This window comes from Podarcis liolepis, assembly GCF_965112155.1.
Source record: "Podarcis liolepis genome assembly, chromosome: 17".
NCBI classification, from domain to species: Eukaryota; Metazoa; Chordata; class Lepidosauria; order Squamata; family Lacertidae; genus Podarcis; species Podarcis liolepis.
The window spans coordinates 8,097,385-8,123,265 of NC_139571.1; the positions used below are offsets into that span (position 1 = coordinate 8,097,385).

Consider the following 25,881-nt stretch of genomic DNA (forward strand, 5'->3'; position numbering starts at 1 on the left):
ATGTTTTTGGCACATCACAAAACAGCTCAAGGAGATGACGTTTCATGTTAGTGTCAGTCAAGACATTCAGATCCAGCAGAAAATCTTAAGTAACCAGCTGAGTGTCATCAAGTCACAAAACGATGAGACATGATCTATTATTATAGGTGGCTGAAGCAGCTAAAGGGTTCCAGCAGCTGGTGCAGTCTTCCAGAAATTTAGACTGTGTAACACTGCAGCACGCCCCCCCCATTTGTAAATCCAAGTCGAAGACTACTGTTATTTTCAAACTGTCAAGAGATGATACACCAAATGAACTGAACTTGCAGGAGTCCCCAAAACCAAACCAAAGCTTAGTCTACCAAAAAGCTCCCCGGAGAGGCAGCTTTCCCCTGCTCCCAAGCTCAGTATCATCCAAAGGTCAGAACCTGCTTCTCATTCCCAGGGCTCTTGTGGTGAAGCGAGAACAGCTCTCTGGGGCCCTACCTTTTGAAACACACACGGTTGCATCAGAGACTTTAAAACAAAAAAGCATTTTATTCAACAAAAATGCACAAATGCCTGCTCAAACTATAAAAACACAGGAAGCTCTTAATTCATGACCATTATCAGGCTTTTACAACAGCTATATTGTGAACAAACATCAGCTTCAAAAAACCCTATGGACAGAGAGAGAAAAACAGACACCACCCAGCAGACACGGGGGGATGTTTTGTTATCATTTATTTGTGAAGTTAAAAACGAGCGGTAAAAAGTAAAAATTGAGCATACAATTTCTTGTTTCAATCTCCTCTTGAACAGACAAAAAACACGACAGATCAGTCCCAGCAGTGGAGAAATGGAGGGCCAGGGCAGGGTTTGTCTGAAACACCAACACCTTTGTCCGAGGAATGTTCCAACTCTAACTAAAAAGCAGAGTGACTTTTCCTTGTAAAGTTTATTTTTTAAAACGAAACAGAAAGAAAAGAGGAAGTGTTACCCTGAAAACTGAGGTGTGTGTCAGGCAGGATAGGGTCTGGCGGCGGCGGTTTTAGTCGGCTATCTTCTACAGCTGCTGGCTCAACATTAGGGGTTTGGAGATCTGGATTTATTTTAAGAGAGACTTGAAGGCGGCGTAGCTGAGATTCCCAGGAGAAACCCAGCAATCAGAGCAACAGGCCAGCTCCCTTCCCACCCTGTCACTTCCTGCAGCAGCCACCTCTTTCCAAAACAAAAGGTTCTCAGAGATGGGGAGGTTCACATTCAACTCACTGAGCCTGTTGAAAGGAGAAAAACATGATGGGAACCTGTTACTGAAGCTTGAAGCAGGAAGCAAGAGGGGCAACCGCAAGGATGTGTATTCCATGGACTCAGGTACAGAATTTGGCTATCTGGAATGCAGTTGCAGTCTTTTAAAAACTAGAATTTTATTTAGTATTTGTTATACAACAGCAGAAACAAAAACATAGCACACAGAAAAGGTGACAGTATCTGCTTAATGTGTATACCCTTACCTATTTTTGGACTATTAGTAGTGCACAACTTTTTTCCTATCTTAGAGCCCTGTTCCCTGTTTTACAATCCTCTGGTCCTAATAGTAGCAGGTGTTGTAACTCTGACAACCTGGAACCTAAATTAAACTTCACTGCCCTGGATGTGCTCTGTGTTCATCTCCACCCATGAACCTGCCCAGTCATACAGATGGCTGCATGCTCTATTACTTGGTGTGCTGTGTAAAAGCTCAGATACTTGATCTACTAAGACCTGTACAAACCCCACAATCAGACTTCATTTGTATAAACTCATTTGTCCAGCCACTGAGAAAACTGTCTCCCTGCTTTTGGAGAACTGCCAGTCACTAAAGGAACAGCTAGACGAAGCTTATCAGGGACTCTGTGCTCTGGATTCCATAATCATGCTGCACAGAGAGTTTGAGGTCAAGGGGGTTGGTGAACAGAAATATTCAACAAACCAGTTCTCTTTTGCTAGTTGGGAGGATACCTGTTTGGGAACTAGACTCCTGGAGACATGTCATACACAAAATGAAGTGTCCTAACAAGTTCTCCTTTGGTTATAACTACAGGTTTCTAGATTTTATGGTGGCAAATGTTCCTTGTCTCTCTACCAATGACTAGCAGGAACAGAATTACCTTTATGAAGTCAACACAGCTAACTTTGCTTAACATGTAATTCAGGCTGCATGTGTTCAGCGTATGCTTTTCTCGCTCATACCAGATGGAATCAGGGGTTTCAAAGAAAGACTAAAGCGTATCATGGGCTGGAGATTGCTCAACGCTCAACTTGTAGATATGGCTCGTGTTCCACATGTGTTCATTAGATTTTCTTAAATTCTCCCCAAAACGTGCATCATTTCTGTGTCCCCAATCCTAGTCCCTTAAAGCTCAGACAGTATTTTACAACACCTTGTACTAAAAACTTAACACAATACTCACCAGGAGGCTCCTGGTCATCCGCTCCCAAACAGAGATCCTCCCCATTAGGAAAAGAGGGTTTATTTGTACATTATTTCTGTTCACCAACTTATTGTACCTTGTTTGTTTGTTGGAACTTTGGCATTAAAAACTAGAGCAGCATGTAAGGGTGCCTTATTAGTTGACAATAGAGCCTGGGCTCTCAAATGGATCGGGGTTAACCTCAGATGCACCCTGATGTTGCTCGCAAGCATATAGCTTGCATGCTAGTCTTAACTTGGAGGCAGCTACATGAGAACCATCCTTTTTTTGGTGTCTGACTTGGAGTGAACCCAGTCTGAAAGTGTTGGACTGAAGGAAGTTTTGTAGGACTTTTGACTGAAGAAATATGGCTTAGTCTTTTGATACTGGGGTTGAAGAAATCAATGTTTGGAATCAAAAATGAAGCCAGGAAGGAAATTTCCATTACAGTGGTGCCCCGCAAGACGAATGCCTCGCAAGACGGAAAACCCGCTAGACGAAAGGGTTTTCAGTTTTGGAGGTGCTTCGCTAGACGAATTTCCTATGGGCTTGCTTCACAAGACGAAAATGTCTTGCGAGTTCCTGCAGGGTTTTTTTCCTTTCCCCCCCTTTTTCCAAGCCGCTAAGCCGCTTATTAGCTGATCCGCTAAGCCGCTTATCAGCTGATCCGCTAAGCCGCTAATCAGCTGATCCGCTAAGCCGCTAATCCGCTAAGCCACTAATCAGCTGATCCGCTAAGCCGCTAATCAGCTGATCCGCTAATAGCGCTAATCCGCTAATGGGCTTGCTTCGCAAGACGAAAAAACTGCAAGACGAAGAGACTCGTGGAACGGATTCTTTTCGTCTTGCGAGGCACCACTGTATTGAAGATGGACAGATACTGCTGCTGTTAATTATGGAGCAGAAAACTCTTAGATGTGGGTGGTGCTAGCACGTTTCACTTCACATATTTGAAGGCAAGGATTTTGGAGGCTTGTTCATCTGGAATACTCTAGCCCCTCTTTGAACTGGAAATAATACTTCCCAAGCTGACACTGCTTCTGCTATTGGGATGAAAAAAGCAAACAAACCTGGATCTCTCACTCCAGAGATTTAAGAAAAATATGTGAGGCATTTCAACTTCTTCTCTGAAAAGCCTCTAGGATTAGACCTTAAAAAGGCGTGGCGGGCTGCTGGTTTGGACAGGAGGGAAGAACTGACATAAACTAGCCACCCCAAACTTAAAAAAGGATTACATCTCAAAATGTCTCACAGGAGTTTGTAGAAAGTGTGTGGAGCCCAGTCTGGAGCCAGATACCTGTTCTGAAGCAGAAAGGCCACCCTGGCTGTGGTTCTGCAACTCACCTGCTGTCCCTGCTGTGTGGGTGGTGGCACTGGGCCACCAGCGCCAGGCGTCTGTCCATAGTACGCAGCTTGTTGTCTGTAGTATTCTGCCCAGGCTGCACTGTAGTCTGGTTGAGGTCCTGGTGGTGCCGTTGGCCCTGCCCCAGTAGCTACTTGAGCTGCTTCCAAAAAGAAAAGAGGGACTAACTGTGCAATCCTAGGCATGCCGGCTTAGAAGCAAGCCCCACTCGGCTCAGTGAGACTTACTCCCAGATAAATGACACTTCAGGGAGGTAACTCCAAACCCAGCCTGACAGAAGTGCTATAGGACATATCCTCCAAGGAATCTCAGACCCTTAACTCACCTTGCTTCTTATAATACTCTTCCCAGGCTTTTGTGTAGTCCTGCTGTGGTGGAGCTCCAGGCTGCTGGGGCTGCTGGCCTGTAGGCAGTGTCAAACGACAACAGGACCCTGGTCATGCAAAGCTTTCAACTACTCAAGATCCACCTCACTTATAGGATTCAGACTCTAAGGATTACAATGACACCGACTACTAAGAGCAGTCACTAGGACCAATGAGGGAGAAGCAATGTCTTGGCTCACAACGTGCTGAACTTTAGAGGAGCATGGAGCACTTCTGAAGTACAGTGTAGAGCTTGTCATTCTCTCCAGAAGTGGGAGGTATGATTACCTTAGGGAGCACATTCATAGACCCCTGACCCATAACAATCCCACCCCCAAAACAGAAGAAAGTCCATTGACAAGACTCCTAAGTCAGAAGAGTGGAAGAACCCGCAGCTAAACTGCCTTGTGACTCTAAGCATCTCAAAGGCTTCAGCTCTTTCTTCCCTGCAGTAGATTTAAGAGATTCAAACTAAATACCAAGATGAAAAATTCCTCATAGGGAACCATTACAAAGAACAAAGCAAACTTGCTTTGAAAAATGGTCCTCAAATGGTACTGCTGTTGATAGTGTTGCCATGCTGACTTAACCTAACCATAATTTGCCTAAATTTTGTTTGTTCGTGGTCAAAAATCTTGAAATTAAGTAGCAGTTGGCAAAACTTGTACTGGCTTGAGGAATCAACCTAAGAGGGCCTTCCAATTAAGTCAGTCATTCATGCCTGGATTTGAATGGGCCATCCCTAAGAGGCACCAACCCCCATGACGTTCACAAATCAAGATGCAGAAATAGTTTAACAGGAACAGAAAACAAATGCTGAAGCATTTTGAGTCAGTACATTATTTATTCGTCAGGGGAGACTGGAAGGAAGTTATTCAGCGTAGTTTCTCAATCAAGTTGCTTTCTGCAGCCCTTGTAATAATACCATTAAATTACTCCTATCAAAAGAGGTTAAGGATCTGGATAGTCAATTACCTAGTTTTTTGTAATACTCCTCCCATGCTTTAGTGTAGTCTGACTGTCCGGTGGGGGGCGGTTGGGGGGGCTCTCCTTGCACTGGTGGCGCCGTGGGGGCAGGCGGTGCTCCTGGAACTGGGCCCGGGGGCTGCTGGTAGTAGTGCGAGTAATAAGCTGCCCAGGCAGCGTTGGGGTCTGCTGCTGCCGCCGCTTTACCTGGGCAGGAGACACCACAAAAAACTTGAATGCTTCCAGCCACTCTCCCTCATCCCCCTGCGAACCTTGAATGTGCAATAGTACAGTGGTACCTTGGTTGTCGAATGTAATCCGTCCCAGAAGACCGTTTGACTTCTGAAACTTTTGACAACCGAGGTGCTAAGGGCAGACTGTAAAGTCAATTGGGGGGGGCATGCAGCGGAAGCTGTTTGACTTCCGAGGTGTGTTCGAAAATGGAAGCATTTACTTCCGGGTTTTCGGCGTTTGAAAACCTGAAATGTTCGGCTTCCGAGATGCTTGAAAACCGAGGTACCACTGCATTGTATACCCTGACAATTGACTCTTGAGGGCTGGTATACAAATACTTACTTGGGTCATGAGGAGCAGGAGGCTGCCACTGTGGATAGGCATTCCCCCAGCCTTGAGGTGGGTACTGTGGAGGTGGTGGCCCCCCAGGACTGAAATAAGAGGAGGGAAAAGGTCACTGGCAATATTTACACTAAGCAACCCTCTAGGCTCAGGATTCAGAAATTTGGAACCTGCCAAGCAGCAAATCAAATTGCTCCAGGAAGTCACTGGAGAATACCAAGGGTGGGATTCACCTAGTGAGTCTTGTCAGCAGAAGCCCTGTTGTACATTCAACACAGTGCAACATTGAATTCCCCCAAAAGCAACTGTACAGGGAAACTGGAGCGCCTTCATTTTTTTACAGATAATAAGGCAGGGAGAGGGAAGGTGTTGCTGTACTCCAATGCTCATCAGCGCCAGCCAGCATGGCCAGTGATGACGCAAAGCGCAGGGTGACAGGTTCCCAATCCCTGTAGCAAGACATCCCAGATCCAGCCCAATCTCCTTTATGAAATAGGTATACAAGGGAGCTGCACTGCATTAAGACCAAATCTTATCAAGGGGCAAAGCATCACAGTGAGCACCTGCCAATGGCCGAGAGAGGGTCTATTCTAACTTCCCAAAGAAGAAGCAAGTCTCATCTGATATATTAGCTTTTGGAAGCAAAAGTTTTACTCCTGTAACAGCACCAAGCAACGACAGCAGAGCCCTCTAACTCTCCAAGTGGTTTTGTTTCCCTGCCAGATTGCCCTAGTACCACTTTCTTGGTACCAGATGCCCTGCTAAGTGCTGTGCTACACTGTCACATGGTTTTCCAGTTCAAGGTGAAAGATGCCAATGAGGGTAGCAGCAGCAAGGAACACGCCCAAAGCCAAACCCCTATGTGAAAAACTTATTTCTGCATAAACTATGTGGATCCATGCCCCCTCTCTTATTAAGTGTTTGGTCAAGAAAGTGACAGTGTACTGCAGTGTGTCTTGAAGGTAACATTTTTTCACCATTTGCATAAGCCTCGAAAAATCCCCCAAATTGGGGTGGGGACTTCAGAGACATTCAGTCTTGGCTCAGCATTTCCCCAACAACTTTTGGGCACATCACACTGAGCAGTACACAAGCGTCTCTCCAAGACAGCGAGTGTAGATTTTAATCTCTGGGAAGATTGGAAGGGGTGTCGAAGGCAAAATGGCCCGAAAGGGAGGCACACTCGAGCAGTCTTAGTACTTACTGAGGGGGGGCACTAGGTGGCCCTTGATTAAAAGGCCCTGGGTTGAAGGGGCCCATTGGAGCCGGTCCAGGAGGTCCACCAGGCCCAGGTCCTGGTCCAAGTGGACAGAGGGGACCCTAAGGAAGAGATGAATAATCCCTGAAGTGGAAGCTGCCACATCCAGAACACAGCCACTAACATTCCCGGCTCGCTCCCATCTGGGAGGCCTGCCACACAGTGAAGGCAGGCAAATACCTCAATCTTCTCTTCAATGAGCTGCTTGGCATGGTCAATTTGTTGAGGTGATCCCCGGATGATGAACAGTTTGAAGTTGGGGTCTCCATTGGGCGGTAGCTGCCGAGATATTTCTACAAAGGCTCCCGTCTGCTGATTGATAGCCTTTACATTTTCTCCACCTGAAAAGGGAACGTGGAGGTAACACCTCAGGACTTGACGGAGCGTCTCCACCCCCATCGTTCAACCTGGACACTGAGGTCCAGCTCCGAGGGCCTTCTGGCGGTTCCCTCATTGTGAGAAGGGAGGTTACAGGGAACCAGGCAGAGGGCCTTCTCGGTAGTGGCGCCCACCCTGTGGAATGCCCTCCCATCAGATGTCAAGGGAATAAACAACTATCTGACTTTTAGAAGACATCTGAAGGCAGCCCTGTTTAGCTAAATTTTTAATGTTTGATGCTGCCCAGAGTGACTGGGAAAACCCAGCCAGATGAGCGGGGTATAAATATTATTCTTATTCTTCCACCTCACTTACCTCTGCCAATAACCAGTCCACACTTGTGAGTGGGGATAGAGAATGTCATCTCTCCTCCAGGGGGCCCCCAATTACCCTGCCCCCTGCCTCTGCCTCTGCCTCCAGGAGGCATTCCTGAGCCTGGGGGACCTGGTGGGCCACTCTGCAAGACAGGAACACAATTCATCTTCATGGGAAAAGGAAACATTCTGTGGTTAGTGGGTAATGCTGACTCTGCACATGCCACACAGCAGTGGCCTCCAAACTATATAGGGAGCCCTTGGCTGCTGCCAAAGTTCATCAGGGGTTCCTGCATGAGAAGACCATTCATGGCACACTTCCTTGAAGGACACTTTGCCCACCATCAACAGTTTTTCACTGCAGAGTGAAGCTACAGAGATGCTCTGACTGCATTTTGGGATGCACTCGGCTTCAGTGTGGCCTGGCTACCACTACACCCGCCACCACCAACATGCCCGAGAATAATGTGTGCAATGTGCTGGGGATCCTTGACAATTAAGTCAACATGGAAAGGGCTCCCCTGAAGGCAGAGCGTGAAAGTCTGCTGAAGAGAAATAGCAACATCTACTTTTTGGGAGCGATTTCTACCTTGGGCTGGTAAGACAACCAGAGTCAAGTTCTCAGTGGGATGATATTGAGGAGCTCTAGCACCTTATTAGCAAAACATGACTGAAAAGATTTTGAAACTACTTGACATGCTGGACCAAGGCTTTGAGGGTCAAGGTAACAGCATTTCATACCCGGAGACTCTGGAGAAGCTCATTGATAATCCTGGCGGCATGCTCACATCTGTCAGGGGGACCCATGATATGGGCGATCTTCTCAGGACCTGTCCCATCATCTAAAATGCAAACCAAACAGGGAACTTCATTAGGTTCCACATTCAATTAGTTTCAGAACCAGTCCACTAGCTCATGAGCCACTTGGTGCAGCAACAGCATAAGCTCTCAAAAGAGAGAGGCAAGCGTCCATTTAGCTTCCTTAATACCTTCTCCCCTCTGCAGCAATATGCCACTCCAGTTCTGTGGAAGGAGAACACACACAGTTCACACAAAGAAGCCTAGAGAACCCAGACACACAAAACAGGCAACACTGCCCTTCAGGAAGTGGGTACTACAAGCCATGCCAAGATTTGAATACACCAAGCCCGTATGGATCTTTGATTGTGTAAACCCTTAAATCTGGGGTCTCTCTGGGAAAAGATTTCACTTTGTGATTTTCAAAAGCGTTTTGTAGAACGTAATTACAACAGGGATAAAAACTTGTGGAGAGCAGGTAAAAGATCAGATAAATAGGTGATAAATAGTATAGGGAGAAAAGCCAGAGAACATTCAATAGGCCTGATGTTTCAGCATGCTGTATGAAGACAGATCATGACAGGGAAGAGATTTAGTCTTCTGACCTTGCTTGAACTGTATCCGAACTCCAGCGTCATTTTGTATTTTCTTAATCATCTCACCACTACGCCCAATAACCACACCAACAGAATGCCTGGGCACAGGAACCTGAGCAAGCAAGAAAATGGCAAGCAGAACCAAGGTCAGGTAAGAGCAGTTCCAATTTCTAAGAAATGTTAGGACTGGACAAATGTGAGTATCAATACAGAGACGGGGGGGGGGGGGGGAGAGAGATGAGCACAAAATGTCATACTATAAATTATGCCCCCCTGTCCCAACAAATCCAAGCCAATGTCCTTACATCTATTCCTCCACCAATCCTGGAACCGTATTCATTTCGGTCACCAAAGCCTCCCTGGTCCCGTTCTCGTAAGATGTCCATTACCATTTCACAGGCTTGCTGCAAAGAAGCATGAACATTAATGTTGGAATTATTTGGGAACATCTCTCAAGAGTATTTCTCCCAAGGTAGATGTGGCACAAGAACTGCCAAGGAAGAAGTCCTTTTTTGTACTTGTGAATACCTGGATTTGAGGCTGGGCAGTTTAGTCACTATCACTGCAGCGCAGTGCAGCAAGAGCAAACTTTGGGGTAGCTAGTTAAAAGTCTCAGTTCAAGTAACCCAGTTTAATGCTGTACTAGCAACTCAGTATAAAGGTAGCATCATACGCTGATGGGAAACTACAGCAGGGATTCAAGAAGGCACATCATGTGGTATGAAGGAGAGAGGTGAATGACTTTTGCAGCAGAGTTTTGGGGATGAGTGAGGAGACCAAAGTATAACAAGGCAAGTCTAAAAGGAAAGCTGCAATAGTCATGGCAGGAAACCACCGGCGCAAGAGTCTGAACTGTGAGTATGCAGCCATTTTCACAATGATGAGAGTATGGTTGGGTATCGAACTACTTAAAAAAACACCACCACCACCATGGTCAACTGACCACTCAAACGGACAAATGATAACTTTAACACAACATTTCATTGGGATTTTTTTGTTACTAAAACAAAAGAGATTGTTGATCGTTGTCGCTAAATAGAAAAACAAGTTAATTAACTTATTGCGAAACAAATTTCACCTCTTTGGCTTTTATTCAAAATGCTTACCTGTACTTTGTAAGGATCACCAATTATCCGAAGGGGCTTGTCTACATTTGTGTTTTGTGAACCGTCTTGAATTAAAATCATTTTCACTCCAGCTCGTTCCTACATTGGCAGAAAGCGAGAGGTCAAGCGGGTTACACAACTGGACAAGACTTAAACTAAGATCAATTTGAATTTCAGGAGGCTCCAGTCCAAGAAACCATCCTTGCCCCAAGAGGCCAGAGAAACCAAGTGCTGTAAGCAAGAAAGGAGGCAAGTAAAAAGAGGGCAAGCACCCGCTCTGATGCAAGGAATTTGGCTGGGAGCACAGCATAGCCCTCACCTGCAACTGCTTAATGGTCTCCCCTCCCTTGCCAATCACCAGGCCTGCTTTCCCAGCTGGGATCATGATTTCCTGCACTGTACCATTCTGCCCATTGGCATTATCGTGGAACTGACCAGGTGGCCCACCACGTCCTCGAGACACGATATCATCAAGCATCATTTTTGCCTTCCTGCAAAGAGGTGGGATGACAAACAACATGATGGTGAGTGACAGAGCTTACAGCCTCTATTCTTTCATTATGAAGGTACTATTAGACGAAATGGAACTCACAGCAGTGTTCTTTGTTCTCAAATCACCTGTAGTTCAGTGTTGCTGTTGTGCTGATTCCACAACATCACACAACAGGTAACCTAACCAGCTCAAGTTGCGAATACAAGCACTTTATATTTGCTCTGGATAGTAATGACCGATTTAATGACACTGCATTTTGTGTCTATACAATGCTATGTCATTCATAACACCAACAGGAAAAATCCTGCTTGTCTGCCAGGTACAGTGGTGCCACAACTGCAATTCTCAGTAAGTTTTTAGCTCCACCCACCAATGTCAGTCAAACCAGACATGCTCAGATGCTTCCCCACAGGGAACATAAAAAGCCCATCACAATGAAATGGCTTTTGTGTGCTGAGATACAAAGTACTGCCAAGTTTTTTTTAAAATTCTTGAAATTTTCTACCATATTTTGAGACAACAAGGCAGCTTCTAGTGTAAAAATACAATAAAAACAATGAGGCAAAAGCAAATACATCTGTTAAATCAGCAGCAAGAGAGAGGCATAAAACTGGATTGGTTTAAAAATACACCATCACAGATGGAGGTCAAAAACAGATTAAAGGCACAGTGAAATAAAAAAGTCTTTGCTGCCCTCCTTACCTTGAGAGAAGGGGCCAATTCAACTTCTTTCAGGGGGAAGTGCCACAATTTGGGTATTGCTACTAAGAAGGCCCAATTGTTTTCCTGACTGTCATGCCCTGCTCCTCAGCCACAGTCCTTGACTATGCCACCTGGCAGCTGGATTCTTTTGGCACACCCTGTCTCTCCCCCCCCCTTATGTTTTTGAAATACAGTGGTACCTTGGGTTAAGTATTTACCGTAATTCGTTCCGGAGGTCTGTTCTTAACCTGAAACTGTTCTTAACCTGAAGCACCACTTTAACTAATGGGGCTTCCTGCTGCCGCTGGAGCATGATTTCTGTTCTCATCCTGAAGCAAAGTTCTTAACCCGAGGTAATATTTCTGGGTTAGCGGAGTCTGTAACCTGAAACGTCTGTAACCTGAGGTACCACTGTAACATATTGACAAAGGACAAGAGGCTACTCACTGCACAGATTCTGGTGATCCTGTCAGAGACACACTTCGCTCTGGCATTCCTCCACTGTCTGTAGGAGGAAATAAAGGTCATCAGGAGAAATCTCTCCACATCAACACATTTCCTCAGAGTTTGATCCCTCCTCCAACTCATGTATCATCCACAGGGTATGAAGGAACTGGCGTTGAAAGAGTAGGTCTTTCACACACATGCCCAACATTATTAAGGGAAACTTCTCTATAATGAAAATGCTGATCAGTCAACAGGAATTAGTACAAAGACTGAAAACGGTGAAAACACCTGTAAACTTAGCAACTGAAATGGTTCCCCACTCAAACAAAGTTAACTTACCACAAGCTAGAAAATACGTTTTGCCTTGTGAGAATACTGTATTCACGCCGCCTCAACAAGATTCCTCCCTCCTATTTTCTAGCAGAGTGTATTAGCATATTCAGAAGACACTTTGTCTCCTGAACTACATTCTTTACCACAATTATATCCATTGAGCTACTTGCTGCCATGATTATATGCTTCAGAAGGAACAGCCAACATCTGCAGCTACATATGCTGGAAGTTACACCCCATGCAATTCTCACACCTACCTGGAGAGATCTGTACTTTGCACCCAGAGTCCTGCTGTATTTTGTTGATCTGTTCCCCACCTCTTCCTATGACTGCAAAAGTAAGGAGAGGGGCATTAAGAAACTCAAGCCTGAGATAAAAGCAGTTGTCATTATCCTAAGAGGGAGGCTTGAAAACAACACAGGTTTCCCTCTCTCCTCTCCACAAGAGATGAAAAGGATCTTCTAACAGTAAATACAACCCCATGAAGTATTGTGTGCATATGTGCATTGGGGACAGGAGCTAAGTGGAGACATAATCCAATCAAGTTTCACTGTTTATATGACATATAAGTGAAGGATGACAGAACTGCTCCTCCTAAACAAAGTTCACACAAACATGAAAGAAAGAACTCCAGGGTCTCATGATGCCACAAGAGGTATGATAGCCTACAAGAACTAGAGGTCAATGAGAACCTTAGCGCTCAAGTTTCAACCAATTTCTCTGCTAGCCTTCAAAGCTTGAATGCCAAGCCAATTTAAAACCAGGGCTTGTAAACAAAAATGCCTTCTGAGAACCAATCCTTCCCTACTTAAGATAAAACTCTGCTTCAGGCAGTGTTTTGCAGCCACCATTCCTTCTGGTAAAGGCCAATGCAGGGCCTTCTACCTTAGTCAGGATCACTCACAGAAAGTTGATGAATCCAAAGCAAATGCCAAAAGCAATCCAAAAAAGGAACTCTTTTTCACTGCAGCACTCCCATCCTGAGCCTCAGAAGTGTCCAGGGCAAATCTGTGTTGCTGCTCAACTCACAAAAGTCTTGCTACGCATGGAAAGTGCTCATATGACACCAGCCTCAAGTTGTCCTCAGCAACCAGCTCCTCCCAATTTAATTAAACTGAAGGCTTGCCAGAGCACTTTATTGAGCAGAACACCCACCCCACATCTTTGGAGCTACGTACCATACACAGCTTGAAGCACACAGGGTCAACTCAAACACTTGACATCTCTCAGGAAAGACACACAGAAGGGTCACAAAACAAACCAGCCTGCCTGAGCCTTCCCTGTGGAAAGCTCAGCCAACAGGCATTGAAAAATCAAGAAGGCACCGGTTAGTAAAGGTAAAGTGACAGTCTTTCAACTATGGCAACAGCAGATTTCTGCCCTCTCTGTCTAATACTCACTGAGTCCCACCATGCCATCAGGTACTCTGTACTCTTCAGTCACTGTAGACCTGCAAGGGAAAGTTTGGCAGCTTAAAGTAAGGAGTGGGAGGGTTACAGAAATGGAGCTGGTGTTTACCAGCATCCATCAAGAAGCAAAAACGGAGAGCTTTCCTCCTCCTCCTGGGAGGGCAGACAGGAAGGTGGCTGAGCAATTAGGCACTGCTCTGAGGAAATCACCACGCACCCGTGCAAAATGCACCCATGCAACCTGGCAGAACCTGCTGCTAACTAAGTAGCCCAGCATCTGCCCACAAGGCTCAGACACAGGCTTCACAAACTATAGCTACAAAACCAGAAGCTACACAAGAATGTGAGTATCTAAAAAATGGCCAACCAGCACAACCTTTCACTACCTACCAAGGCACACAAGTGCTTGGGAGGGACTGGTCTTTTAGTGGGACATCACTCACAAACCTGGATGCCAACCTCACCCAACAAAAGCAGCCTTTTCTCTTTGGGGGTACTGAAATGCTGCCCCCTTGCAGTCAACCTGAACTCAGAAGCTGAATACTTTTAGCATTGATTTAACCTTTCCAGCTCAAGCCTATGTGGGGAGAAAAAAAAGAGGCACACAGCTAATTTACCTGGGGGGAGGATGGATCGGTCCAAGCTGAGGGGGTGGTGGCATGGCTGGAAAGCAAAGCAAGGGTATGGTTATGAATCCACATTTTTGAAGGTAAACTATAAATCAGTCACTGGGTTTCCCAGTCTGCTGCTGCGGCTGTTTTTTAAAAGGTCCTGTTTTTAAAATGCAAAGCTGACCTTCCTAATCCCATAGAACTCTCCCCACCAAAAGAGTTAGCTTACATGTCCTCCCACTTTTCAGTATCAATATGAAAATAAATACGAATAGAATTTCCGCGTAGTTAACACACATTATTCTACAAGTCTTTAATAATAAAGTATACTTACGTTCTGGCTGGGGAGCCATTTTCTTGCTCTCTGGCTGGTCTGTCAAAATAAAAATAAATAGTCACCTCTTTCAAAAATTAAAAGACCGTCTCTCCTCTCTTCAAGCTTTCAAAACTAACAGTCAAGATTGCAGCTACATGGAAGGAATATTATGGAAACTTCACGAGCTCTGATAACTATATCAACAACACATTCATATTCAGGCATACTAACACAACTGCATGACCTTTAGCAAGGTGTGTGTGTGTGTGTGTGTGTGTGTGTACTTCACACTCCTAAGAATCCAGAGTTCTACATGAAGTATTGCGAGTTTAATTTACTATGTCCCACTAGGGTCAGTCTCACATACCTCCATCCTCCAGTTGTCTCTTCTGACCACCAAATCCAAAGTCAGGTGTAGTGTTGTTCACTGTTGTGGCTGTGTCCCCCCCAATTTTAGCTGCTATCTGAAAGTAGAATAGACACTAGTTAGTCTTCCCTAAATCTTATCAAAAGAACAAAGAGCAAGTTGTTTAATACACAATGATTTCAAAAACCCAGGAACATCAAGTCATTAAGTATACATTGCAACACATGGCACATGACTGTGCTTTTCCTAAGCCCAAAGTGGTCTATATATATAAAAATGGCAAGCCATTAAATCTCACCATGGTAATTCATTCACTAGTTACCTCCTATTTAGAATACTGTCATGCTCTCAGTGTGGTGTTGCTTTTAATAAGTGTTCTGAAAATTAAACTGGCAGCAGCATTTTTCACTGGTTGATGGACTGGCAGTAAGACAATTGATGAATGTTACTCTAATTTTGTGTGATCTGATTGCTTGTTCTGGGCTTAACATAAAAGTACTGATTTTAACCTTTAAGCCCTAAATCATTTCATAGAATCATAGAATCATAGAGTTGGAAGAGACCACAAGGGCCATCGAGTCCAACCCCCTGCCAAGCAGGAAACACCATCAGAGCACTCCTGACATATGGTTGTGAAGCCTCTGCTTAAAGACCTCCAAAGTAGGAGACTCCACCACACTCCTTGGCAGCAAATTCCACTGTCGAACAGCTCTTACTGTCAGGAAGTTCTTCCTAATGTTTAGGTGGAATCTTCTTTCTTGTAGTTTGGATCCATTGCTCCGTGTCCGCTTCTCTGGAGCAGCAGAAAACAACCTTTCTCCCTCCTCTATGTGACATCCTTTTATATATTTGAACATGGCTATCATATCACCCCTTAACCTCCTCTTCTCCAGGCTAAAACATGCCCAGCTCCCTTAGCCGTTCCTCATAAGGCATCGTTTCCAGGCCTTTGACCATTTTGGTTGCCCTCCTCTGGACACGTTCCAGTTTGTCAGTGTCCTTCTTGAACTGTGGTGCCCAGAACTGGACACAGTACTCCAGGTGAGGTCTGACCAGAGCAGAATACAGTGGCACTATTACTTCCCTTGATCTAGATGCTATACTCCTATTGATGCAGCCCAGAATTGCATTGGCTTTTTTAGCTGCCGCGTCACACTGTTGGCTCATGTCAAGTTTGTGGTCAACCAAGACTCCTAGATCCTTTTCGCATGTACTGCTCTCAAGCCAGGTGTCACCCATCTTGTATTTGTGCCTCTCATTTTTTTTTTGCCCAAGTGCAATACTTTACATTTCTCCCTGTTAAAATTCATCTTGTTTGTTTTTGCCCAGTTCTCTAATCTGTCAAGGTCGTTTTGAAGTGTGATCCTGTCCTCTGGGGTGTTAGCCACCCCTCCCAGTTTGGTGTCATCTGCAAATTTGATCAGGATGCCCTTGAGTCCATCATCCAAGTCATTGATAAAGATGTTGAATAAGACCGGGCCCAAGACAGAACCCTGTGGCACCCCACTAGTCACTCTTCTATGAATGGGGTATCTCAAAGACAGCATTCTTTTGTATGTGACCCACATGATGCCGTTCAACACATGAAGTCTTACCCTGGGTGCCATTCAGCAGGCACTCACAAGGAGTGCAGCTTTCTCAGTGGTGACATTGACTATACAAGTTATTCTCTTTAAGATCTGGCTCTGACACACCATTCTGCTAGGTGCCTGGCTAGAAGTTGACTTTCAGCTGGCTTTTGTGTAACTTTGACTTTCTCATCAGAACAGTAGCACTTTTGCTTATGATAAAATGACAACATGATCACCTTGGTATTTTCTTCTCATGCTTTCCTTGGCACACAGGAGTTTTAAAAGCCCTCTTAAAGCACAGGCTAGTCTTGTACCACAGTGGTACCTCGGAACTCGAATGGTTCTGTTCTCGAACGTTTTGGCTCCCAAATGCCGAAAACCTGGAAGTGCTCCGGTTTTTTAACATTCCTCAGAATATTGCTTCCACTGTGCAAAAACCTATCTGTTGGCCAATCGGAAGCCATGCCTCGTAACTCGAACGTTTCAGAAGACGAATGGTCTTCCGGAACGGATTACGTTCTAGTTCTGAGGTACAACTGTATGTCGTAATGATGTAGCTGTCTATCATAACTCTTTGCAAAAACTGTGGTTAACAACATTTAAATTCTAAGTATTTCCACATTTATATTTTCTTTCAAGAATAATTTTTACGTACAACTAAAAAGGCAACTTCGTTATGGCAACTCTACTTAGTATTTTGCCCCATCACAAAGTTATCTTGCTATGTTTTAGATCAATGAAACAAAGTAGCTTTCAGATTTTCAGCTTGCCGAATATGTAACTTCCAAAGAAAAGCATCAACATTTTTAGCCATCAGATACCACTCTACTTCTGCACCACAAAAGATATCAGCAATACTCAAATGAAGGAGCCAATAGCTTGTCCCCAATGAGTCCCATTTCCTTCTAGAAATTGAGTTTCACACCAGCTCACTGTAAAGCCTAAAGTTGCACTGATTCCCTGCCAGGAATGGCTTCTGTTCCTCTTTAGAACTCCCAATACTTTTAACAATAAGGAAGAGAGAATTATGGCAGGGCAGGTTTTCCATACTTGCAGTACTGTGACACCTCTAAATCTCCTAAAATTCATGCCTTTGCACAACCCTTAAACGTACAGAAGCCCAAAGGTTGGCCACACCTGTTCTTCACTATGGCCAAATATGCATGCCTGCAGCTCTCTGAACCAGCCTCTCCTGAAAGTTGCTACAGTAAGGCCTATAGAAATGGAAATCCAGTGATGGGGATGCCAATACTAGTCCTCTCTAGTTGCTACACATAGAATTACCGTATTTTTCGCTCTATAAGACGCACCAGACCACAAGCCGCACCTAGTTTTTGGAGGAGGAAAACAATAAAAAAAAAATATTCTGAATCTCAGAAGCCAGAACAGCAAGAGGGATCGCTGTGCAGTGAAAGCAGCAATCCCTCTTGCTGTTCTGGCTTCTGGGATAGCTGCACGGCCTGCATTCGCTCCATAAGACGCACACACATTTCCCCTTACTTTTTAGGAGGGAAAAAGTGAGTCTTATAGAGCAAAAAATACGGTAGTTGGTATACTTATATCAAATAAAGAGGAACAGACTCTGCACCCAGGGCTATAATGTAGGTAACAGACAAGAATTGAGGGGAAAGTATTGAGGGAAGACAGGTAGATGCCTGATGGTAAAGAGTTCTCATGGCAGAGAGTGGCAACATAGATTGGGTTTATGAAGGATGAATACGAGAGCAGAAAGGGGGTAACAGGGAGAAGAGTTAACTTACTAAATAAGAGCAAGTGGATGGAAAGCATTTGAAGGTCAAGAGAAGTTTAAACAGAATAGGACCAATCAGGAGGACATGACTAATACAATCATGGCACCAAAGAGAGAGGTTTCAGAGAAGGGGCAGGTGCATATTTATATACCCAACAACCAAACAAGATTGGTACCATGATTGTTAGCTTTTTATCAGAATATAAATCATTCCAGTGAGTGACTTTAATGCACTACGGATTTCCAAGTTAGAGAAGTCCCAAAATCAGTAAGTCCTCCAATATTTTGCCAAATCTCTCTGAACAGACCTTAGAAAAGTTGAGTTCAGCTAAGTTTTGGTGGTGTTTGAACCCCAAATATAAGTCTACACCATTGGTTTTAAACCACACTTGAGGACTGATTTTTATTAATTTTTTTGTATTCAAACATTGTAAAGCATTGTTATGTAGTATCAGAAAGTTGTAAAACAAGAATGAAGACTTTTTCAGATTGCTCATCACTTCTCATTAGTTACTCAATGGAAATAAGAAAGGAAGTAGAGGATCTGGAAATTGGATGAATATTTGATAAGAAAGCAGATTGAGGATCATATCGAATGAAGTCATGTGTTGCATGTTTTTATAAGAGCCCGCTGGATCAGGCCAATGACCCATCTAGACCAGCATCCTGTTCTCACAGTAGTCAACCAAATGTCCATAGGAAACCTGTAAGCAGCACCTGAGCACCAAAGCACTTTCCCTTCCTGTAGTTGCTAGCATGCTAGCAACTGGTAAAGTCTTCCCTTTAGCACAAAGATTTCTACCCGCACAGCAGGGCTTCATCCCCCTCTCTTCCACCCCTCCATATCTGCTCCAGAAGGTTAGAAGAATCCTCAGAACACTTGGGGATGGGGGGGGGGGGAGAAGTCATCTAAATGTGCAGGTTGAAATCCTTGCACTTAACAAGATGAGTTTGCTGGATACAAACCACAGATCTCAAGAAGATCTGCAAGTGTGTTTTCATTTAAAATGGAAGTCCAGAGATTAAGAGGTCACAACTTGGAAGATGAAATGAAGAAGCTCTGAGGATAACTTGAGCTGCTTCCATTTTGGCTGGGGGTACTGCAAATGTATTTTTGCGTATCTCAATTTTAGTATTACTTCTGCTATTTTTTAGGGCTTGGCTAATTTATCTCTATACACTTTCAGCAGATGTTTCGAGCTTCCAGCTTATTATTTAATGTTCAACATGCTACTGAAGTGAAGTATTATTGAAACAGTTGTTTACATTTTGTATGTGGAAAAACAACATAGAAATGAAACCATGACTATGGGTGGCATTAAAGAAGGCTGATCGCCGAAGAATTGATGCTTTTGAATTATGGTGCTGGAGGAGACTCTTGAGAGTCCCATGGACTGCAAGAAGATCAAACCTAGCCATTCTTAAGGAAATCAGCCCTGAGTGCTCACTGGAAGGACAGATCCTGAAGCTGAGGCTCCAATACTTTGGCCACCTCATGAGAAGAGAAGACTCCCTGGAAAAGACCCTGATGTTGGGAAAGATGGAGGGCACAAGGAGAAGGGGACGACAGAGGATGAGATGGTTGGATAGTGTTCTCAAAGCTACCAGCATGAGTTTGACCAAACTGCGGGAGGCAGTGGAAGACAGAAGTGCCTGGCGTGCTCTGGTCCATGGGGTCACGAAGAGTCAGACCCGACTAAACAACAACAACCATTTGAGGGAGATGTCATTAAAAGAAGCTGAAGTTGCAATTTTACACACGTTTACTTGGGCACAAGCCTCACTGAACAAGTGGACAGAAAGTGTGGAAGGACATGCTAGATGTTACTTGGAGCTTTATTTTTAGTTTATCAAGAGACATAGGACTAATCAGTGGCTAATATAGGCTTATTAGCTGACTTTATAAACAGTGGTTCGAGAAAGTATTGGGTTTAATTTTGCTTTAAAGGAAAGTATAGGCAGATAATATTTATTAAAGAAAACATAAGGTAATCAATTATAAAGAAAAATGACTACAAAACACTATTTCTTATGACTTCAGCATCTGAAGATATGGAAGGGTTCCTTTTTATAAATAACTTAACAGACAGTATTAAAGTTTTCAGTGCAACAACATGCTGGTAGAAGAATGGCTAGAACAAGTCTTTGAGGAATGACTATTTAGTAAAAATAAAGGTTTGCTATCTAGAATGTATGCAATAAAGCTATAATATTAAATTAGGAGACAGATGGACACAGTAATAATTTCAACAGAAACCTGGGGCTTAAAAATGCAAAGAGGACCAGGAAACTGTTTTTAGCTGAATATAATTGGGCTAAAGTGGAAGGGAACACTACTGATTTGAAATATAAAAACTATTTTAATTTTGTAAAAAGTGCTTGAATTGCAGAAAGAACCTGTAAGTTTTGACTGCAGGTGTCAATTGTGAAAATGAACAAGTATAGAAGTTGTCATTTTCATAAAGATGAAGAAAAACCAAGAAAAAGTATATGAATAAAATATAAGAAATAACAAGTGAAGGAGAGATTTTGCTGTATCAAAAATGGTCAATTTTATTGACATTACAAAGGTAAGTGTCACAAATTTTAGAACTTGGTGAATGACCTGATTTGGACAATCACTTAAAACAATTTTACCTTGCCCTCTATTGCACTCCAGTTTCAGAGTGAAGATCTTGTTTTGTATTAGGCAAGAACCAGGGAATTCTAGTGCTGGTTAACAAACCAGAAAAATAAGCAAGGATCACAGGAGTGCTGGGTTTGGATGGCTATTCAAGGCTTAGCAGAATTGTCTTAACCAGCTGAATCTATGGGAAGGAGGAATTACAGGTAACTGTAGGCCTAGAATGCTTATACACAGACTTCATATTAACATAGTTATTTAAAAGAAACAGAGAATTTAAAATTTAAAAAACCAAACTATCAATTTTATCTAATCTGAACTACAGCAAGCCTAATACTACTAACACAGGGCTCAGAAGACAAAAACTGTGTCAAATTGCTAAGATGGACTAGCTGTAGAAATGAGTTGACTGAACAAAGGGTATCCAGAGGGCAAAGAATCTGAAACAAGGAAGTCAGCAGCCTACTCAAAACTTCAAAACTGATACTGTAAGGAAAGGGTTGCAGTGATTCTGTTATTAGCAGGAACAAACAAATCCACCCATCAAATCTGACAATGTCCCAGCAGCGGGGGGGAAAAGTGAAAGGGAAACATTGATTCTAAACAAGAAATCCAGGTTTATTTTGTTTTGCAGCCACAAAAACAACAAAGTAGGAGTAAAATGGTTGTGCTAAGCGATGGGTTCGCTGGGCTTAGATTGAAGTGCAAACCAGGTAAGGGTTTCCTGGTTATGTAAAAGTATACTTACTGGACCTCATCAATCAATATAGTGAATGTTCTTTTTTAAAAAAAAAAACCACAAACCTCAAGGCTCTGAGAATTTGAATTTCATCAAGCCAGTTGCAAAAGTACTGTAATACAAAAATTAATTTCCCCTGAATTTGTATCAGGGAATATCTAAAATAAACACCAAAACATCACAGTATAAAATGGAACTATCAGTGCTATGTCAGGACCTGGTGAGCAAGTCTTTTATTCAATCAGTGGAGGCCATATCTGTCAACTTTTCCCTTTTCTTGCGAGGAATCCTATTCGGAATAAGGGAATACTGGAGGCAGCAGAAAGGCATCTGTGATGGTCAATGTCTCTCACTTCAACAAAAGCAGGCAAATACATGGCTCATAGCCATAAGAGATTTATACTAGTATATGTTATCCCTGCACGACTTCCTAAAAATAAGACCTTTTCTCCTTGACACACAAGTTCTAGCTACATAGAAATGTCAAACCCTTTAAATTCATGTTTCGTTTAGGAGAACAGAGAATTTCCCAAGAAAAATAGATCATAAATAGCAGAATGCTAAAAAATTGCTTAAAAAATATGCTCAATAGTCAAATCTATGACACGCAGCTCTACTTCTCATTTACAACTGCAGATGTGGAGTGGATGTGCTGGACAGTTGTGGTCTCAACTGTGCCCAGCTGTTGCCCCGATCCGGACACTATGTTCTGGTAACCTCTAAGGCTGGGTGATACCTGGTTTTCAACCAGCTAAACATCACTATATACTGATGTATCACTCTATATGAATTAAGGACGGAGCTATGTAGAGGCATTGGCTGGCTTCATGGTTTTTCCCACATTGTGATTTTTGCACAGAACAGCACAGCACGCACACACACGATTCGCAAGGTCAAAAATTACGAAAGTGGTATCATGATATAGATTTCAAACTGGTTTCAGACACTATATCAATATATTGCCAAGCCCTAGTAAGCTCTAAGGGACACATGTGATGCTGTGGTCTAAACCACTGAGCCTAGGGCTTGCTGATCAGAAGGTTGGCAGTTCGAATCCCCGTGATGGGGTGAGCTCCCGTTGCTTGGTCCCAGCTCCTGCCAACCTAGCAGTTTGAAAGCACATCAAAGTGCCGCAAGTAGATAAATAGGTACTTCTTCGGCAGGAAAGTAAATGGTGTTTCTGTGCGCTGCTCTGGTTTCACCAGAAGCGTCTTAGTCATGCTGTCCACATGACCTGGAAAAACTGTCTGCGGACAAACGCTGGCTCCCTCGGCCAGTAAAGCGAGACAAGCACCACAACCCAAGAGTCATATTCACGACTGCACTTAACTGTCAGGGGTCCTTTACCTTTTTAGTAGCCTCTAGGTTAGATTACTGCAACACATTGTACAAGGGTCTCCCTCTGAAGAGGTTCAGAAACTTCAGGTAGTGCAGAATTCAGCAGCAAGGTTGCTCACCAAGGCAAGGCAGTTTGAGCATATCACACCAATCCTGGCTCGACTGCGCTGGCTACCAATTAGTTTCCAGACCCAGTTCAAAATGTTGGTTTTGATGTATTGTCCCAAATGGCTCAGGACCACAATATCTCAAGGACTGCCTCTCTGCATATGTATAGACCTGGACCATGCAATCATCACCTGAGTCCCTTCTTCACATGCTTCCTCCATTAGAGATCCAGAGGACAGCAACACAAGAGCAGCCCTTTTCTGCAGTGGCTCCCCATGTGTGGAATGCTCCCAGGGATTACATATAGTTAGGCATCAGGCGAAAACATTCCTCTTCACCCAGGCCTTGGGCAGATTAAATAATCTATGGCCTTTTAAACTTGGGTGGGGGAGTGGTTTATTGTTTTGTTATTATGTTACATATTTTTGTGTTTTTATACTGTAAGCTGCCCTGTGATCCTCAGATGAAGGGCAGTACAGAAACCCTACTTTTAGACAAACTTCCCCCGCCCCCCTGTCACGGATAAATGCAACAAATTTGATGAACAAAACTATTTCAGGCCTTTTCCACTCTGTAATGTGTTCCAACGGTGAGAAATAAATAGTTCATGGCATGAAAATCATACCAGGGCGTAATCAGTTTTCAACTAGAGGAAATCCAGTGTCTTCTTGAACACTTTGATTTCTAAGAAAACACTGCTGAAATGTAGAACAGCTCACTAGCTAATGATGATAAGACACTCTACGATGGAATGCTTAAAAGAAGTGGTGCCATTACATTACAGGTAGCTGATTTTTCATTTTAAAACTGAATGGTGTTTTCTCATACTAAAGAAAGTTTCAGGATCGAAACAAAAGAAACCCAAATTTCCTATTTACATAGCCCTTCCCTACAGGATGCTTTTAAAAGGAAATCTCTCTCCTACACCCTGCTTACAAGTCATTTCAGAAGAATAAATCAAATAGTGTGTGCAGCAACCTCAGCTTTGCTTAGCAGCTTCATATCTCCAGACTGCATGAATGATGAACAAAACAAAACAAAATCTCACAGGGAAACCAGGTATTAGAAAAGGGGACTGAGTTCACATCCTATACAGCCATGAGGCTCCCCAGATAAGTAGGGTAACCTTCCCCGGCAGGATCTTAATGATAATGAGATATTCCCAACACCCAAGCAACTTGGAAGATAGTAAAGTGATAAAAAGTATGGACAAAAAGCTAAACTATCCATTCTGAACAACCTTTTACCCTACTTACCAAACTTTATTCATAAGACAAGATGCACAGAAACTATCTCAGACACACTCCCCTCCGAAATCTAAACCCAAACAGGGACTAGTTCCTGCTTCTTAATGGTAGACAGTGACATTGTATTGAGAGTGGAGGCTGGCTTTAAATTAAGCCTTAACTATTTGTAAATACATATCAACAAGCTCTACCCTTATTCAACCTTACTACTCTGTCTTCCACAGAACATCAAGTTTTCATTTCATTTTCATACTGCTTTCAAGCACCCACAAACTACCTGTATGCAGAAAATATGAACATTACAGAAGGAGATATGGTACAGCCCTTTCCATAGTTTTCTGGGAGCAGAAAAGTTTTTAACGTTAATTAAATATGACTGCATCATAGAATCAGAAGTGTAGTTATTTCTATTTTATTATTTATTGAATTTATATGCCGCCCTACACCCACAGGTCTCAGGATGGTTCACAGGATAAAATCAGAGTATAAAACCACAAAGTACTCAATCAAAATAAACAACCCAATAAATCATTCCCCCCCAAAAAAATACATTTTAAAAGGGCCCAGGAATCTCAACTAGATCATACATGCCAGATGGCCACCCAACCGCTCCTTAGCTCAAGAAGCCCATCATCTCAAAACACGCCTCAAACAGCTCGTCTGAAATCTCAATCAAGGTCCATGCGTGCTACAGTAACAATGCAACGCTTGTGGGTAAGATCCATCCCGCTGCCATTCCACCTGAGCGCGCCTTAGAGAAGAGGGAACCATCTCCACGCGTCCTGCACGTGCCAGAGAGAACTGTGCAGCTACCTTTCTGCGTGCAGGGACTGACCCCCCCCCCCCTCCTCGCGCGCGCTTTTAACCTGAAGTGGTACAGCCGAGAGAGCTCCGTTGCCTCAGGACTGTCCTTCCTCAAGCCCCGCTGCACGCGGAGAGTCGCTCTCCAGCATCGCCATCCCCGGGGCCTGCCGTGAGGATAGGGAGGGAGGCGAGAGATGCCCCGCTGCTGCCCGCTCCCTCGCCGCCGGGCCGCCCTCCCCCGTCCGCTTCAGCAGCTCCCTCACCTGCCGGGCGCGCTGGACCGCGTCGGCGAAGGCGTCCTTGCGGATCCCGCCAGGTCCGGGACCCGCCGCTCCACCGGCCTGGCCGGCCCCGCCGGCGCCCCCTTGGTTGGGCGGCCCGGCTCCCCCACCGGCGCCCGGCGGCCCAGCTGAGGGCGGCGGCGGCCCGCCGGCGTTATAGTCCGACATGGCGGCGGAGACGGAGCGGGGCACCGAAGGCTCAACACGGGTAGCAGGCCGAGCACTCTGCCCGTCTCCCTCACCACACACTCACAGACACACGTCCGCGCTGCACGCTGGGAACGCGAGGCGGGACTACAACACGTTGCCCTCCGACCTCTCCTCGGAGGACCAATCGCTTAGGGGCTCCAGGTGACTGGCATGGCAAAGGGCCAGTGGGTACAAAAGGAAACAGGCGGCCTCAACGCCCGGCCAATTACAAGCTAAGAGGAGGCGGGCACTGCAGCTTGAGTGCCAGGGTGCTCCTCCAGTGGCGAGCGAGGGGAGGAGCGTGATATACGGTTTGCGACCTATTAGAGAATGGCAGGGGCGGGGTGAGAAGCCGTCCTTGGACCAATCAGGGAGGCAAGGTCGCTAAACCGCAAGCCCCTCCATTGGAGAAACGGAGAGTA

At 44.3% G+C, this 25,881-nt stretch overlaps 1 protein-coding gene across 2 annotated transcripts; it reads right to left on the reverse strand.

The window, feature by feature from the left end:
• Positions 1-496: 496 nt before the first annotated feature.
• Positions 497-25,529, reverse strand: KHSRP (KH-type splicing regulatory protein). Of its 2 annotated transcripts, XM_083482995.1 has the most exons (20): positions 25,253-25,529; positions 14,810-14,906; positions 14,461-14,499; positions 14,133-14,178; positions 13,507-13,556; positions 12,364-12,435; positions 11,774-11,831; positions 10,451-10,622; positions 10,132-10,230; positions 9,331-9,429; positions 9,035-9,137; positions 8,373-8,473; positions 7,633-7,774; positions 7,120-7,280; positions 6,886-7,001; positions 5,682-5,770; positions 5,115-5,312; positions 4,100-4,177; positions 3,756-3,913; positions 497-1,235 (listed from the first exon to the last, which is right to left on the reverse strand). In XM_083482995.1, the coding sequence occupies exons 1-20, from the start codon at positions 25,436-25,438 to the stop codon at positions 1,227-1,229; spliced, it is 2,073 nt and encodes a 690-aa protein (XP_083339121.1). In that variant the 5' UTR covers positions 25,439-25,529; the 3' UTR covers positions 497-1,226. The 2 variants fall into 2 exon arrangements, with proteins under 2 accessions (XP_083339121.1, XP_083339122.1); XM_083482996.1 differs by lacking the exon at positions 13,507-13,556 and having other exon boundaries at positions 25,253-25,296.
• Positions 25,530-25,881: the final 352 nt, after the last annotated feature.

Bases quoted from the DNA above. Each gene is read 5' to 3' on its own strand.
- KHSRP (XM_083482995.1), bottom strand. From the start codon at position 25,438: ATGTCGGACTATAACGCCGGCGGGCCGCCGCCGCCCTCAGCTGGGCCG. The intron at 14,500-14,809 runs GTATGTGAGACT...TTATTTTGACAG, and splicing joins GAGACAACTGGAGGATGGAG to ACCAGCCAGAGAGCAAGAAA. The intron at 10,623-11,773 runs GTGAGTAGCCTC...ACCTCTTTGCAG, and splicing joins GGATCACCAGAATCTGTGCA to GAAGGCAAAAATGATGCTTG.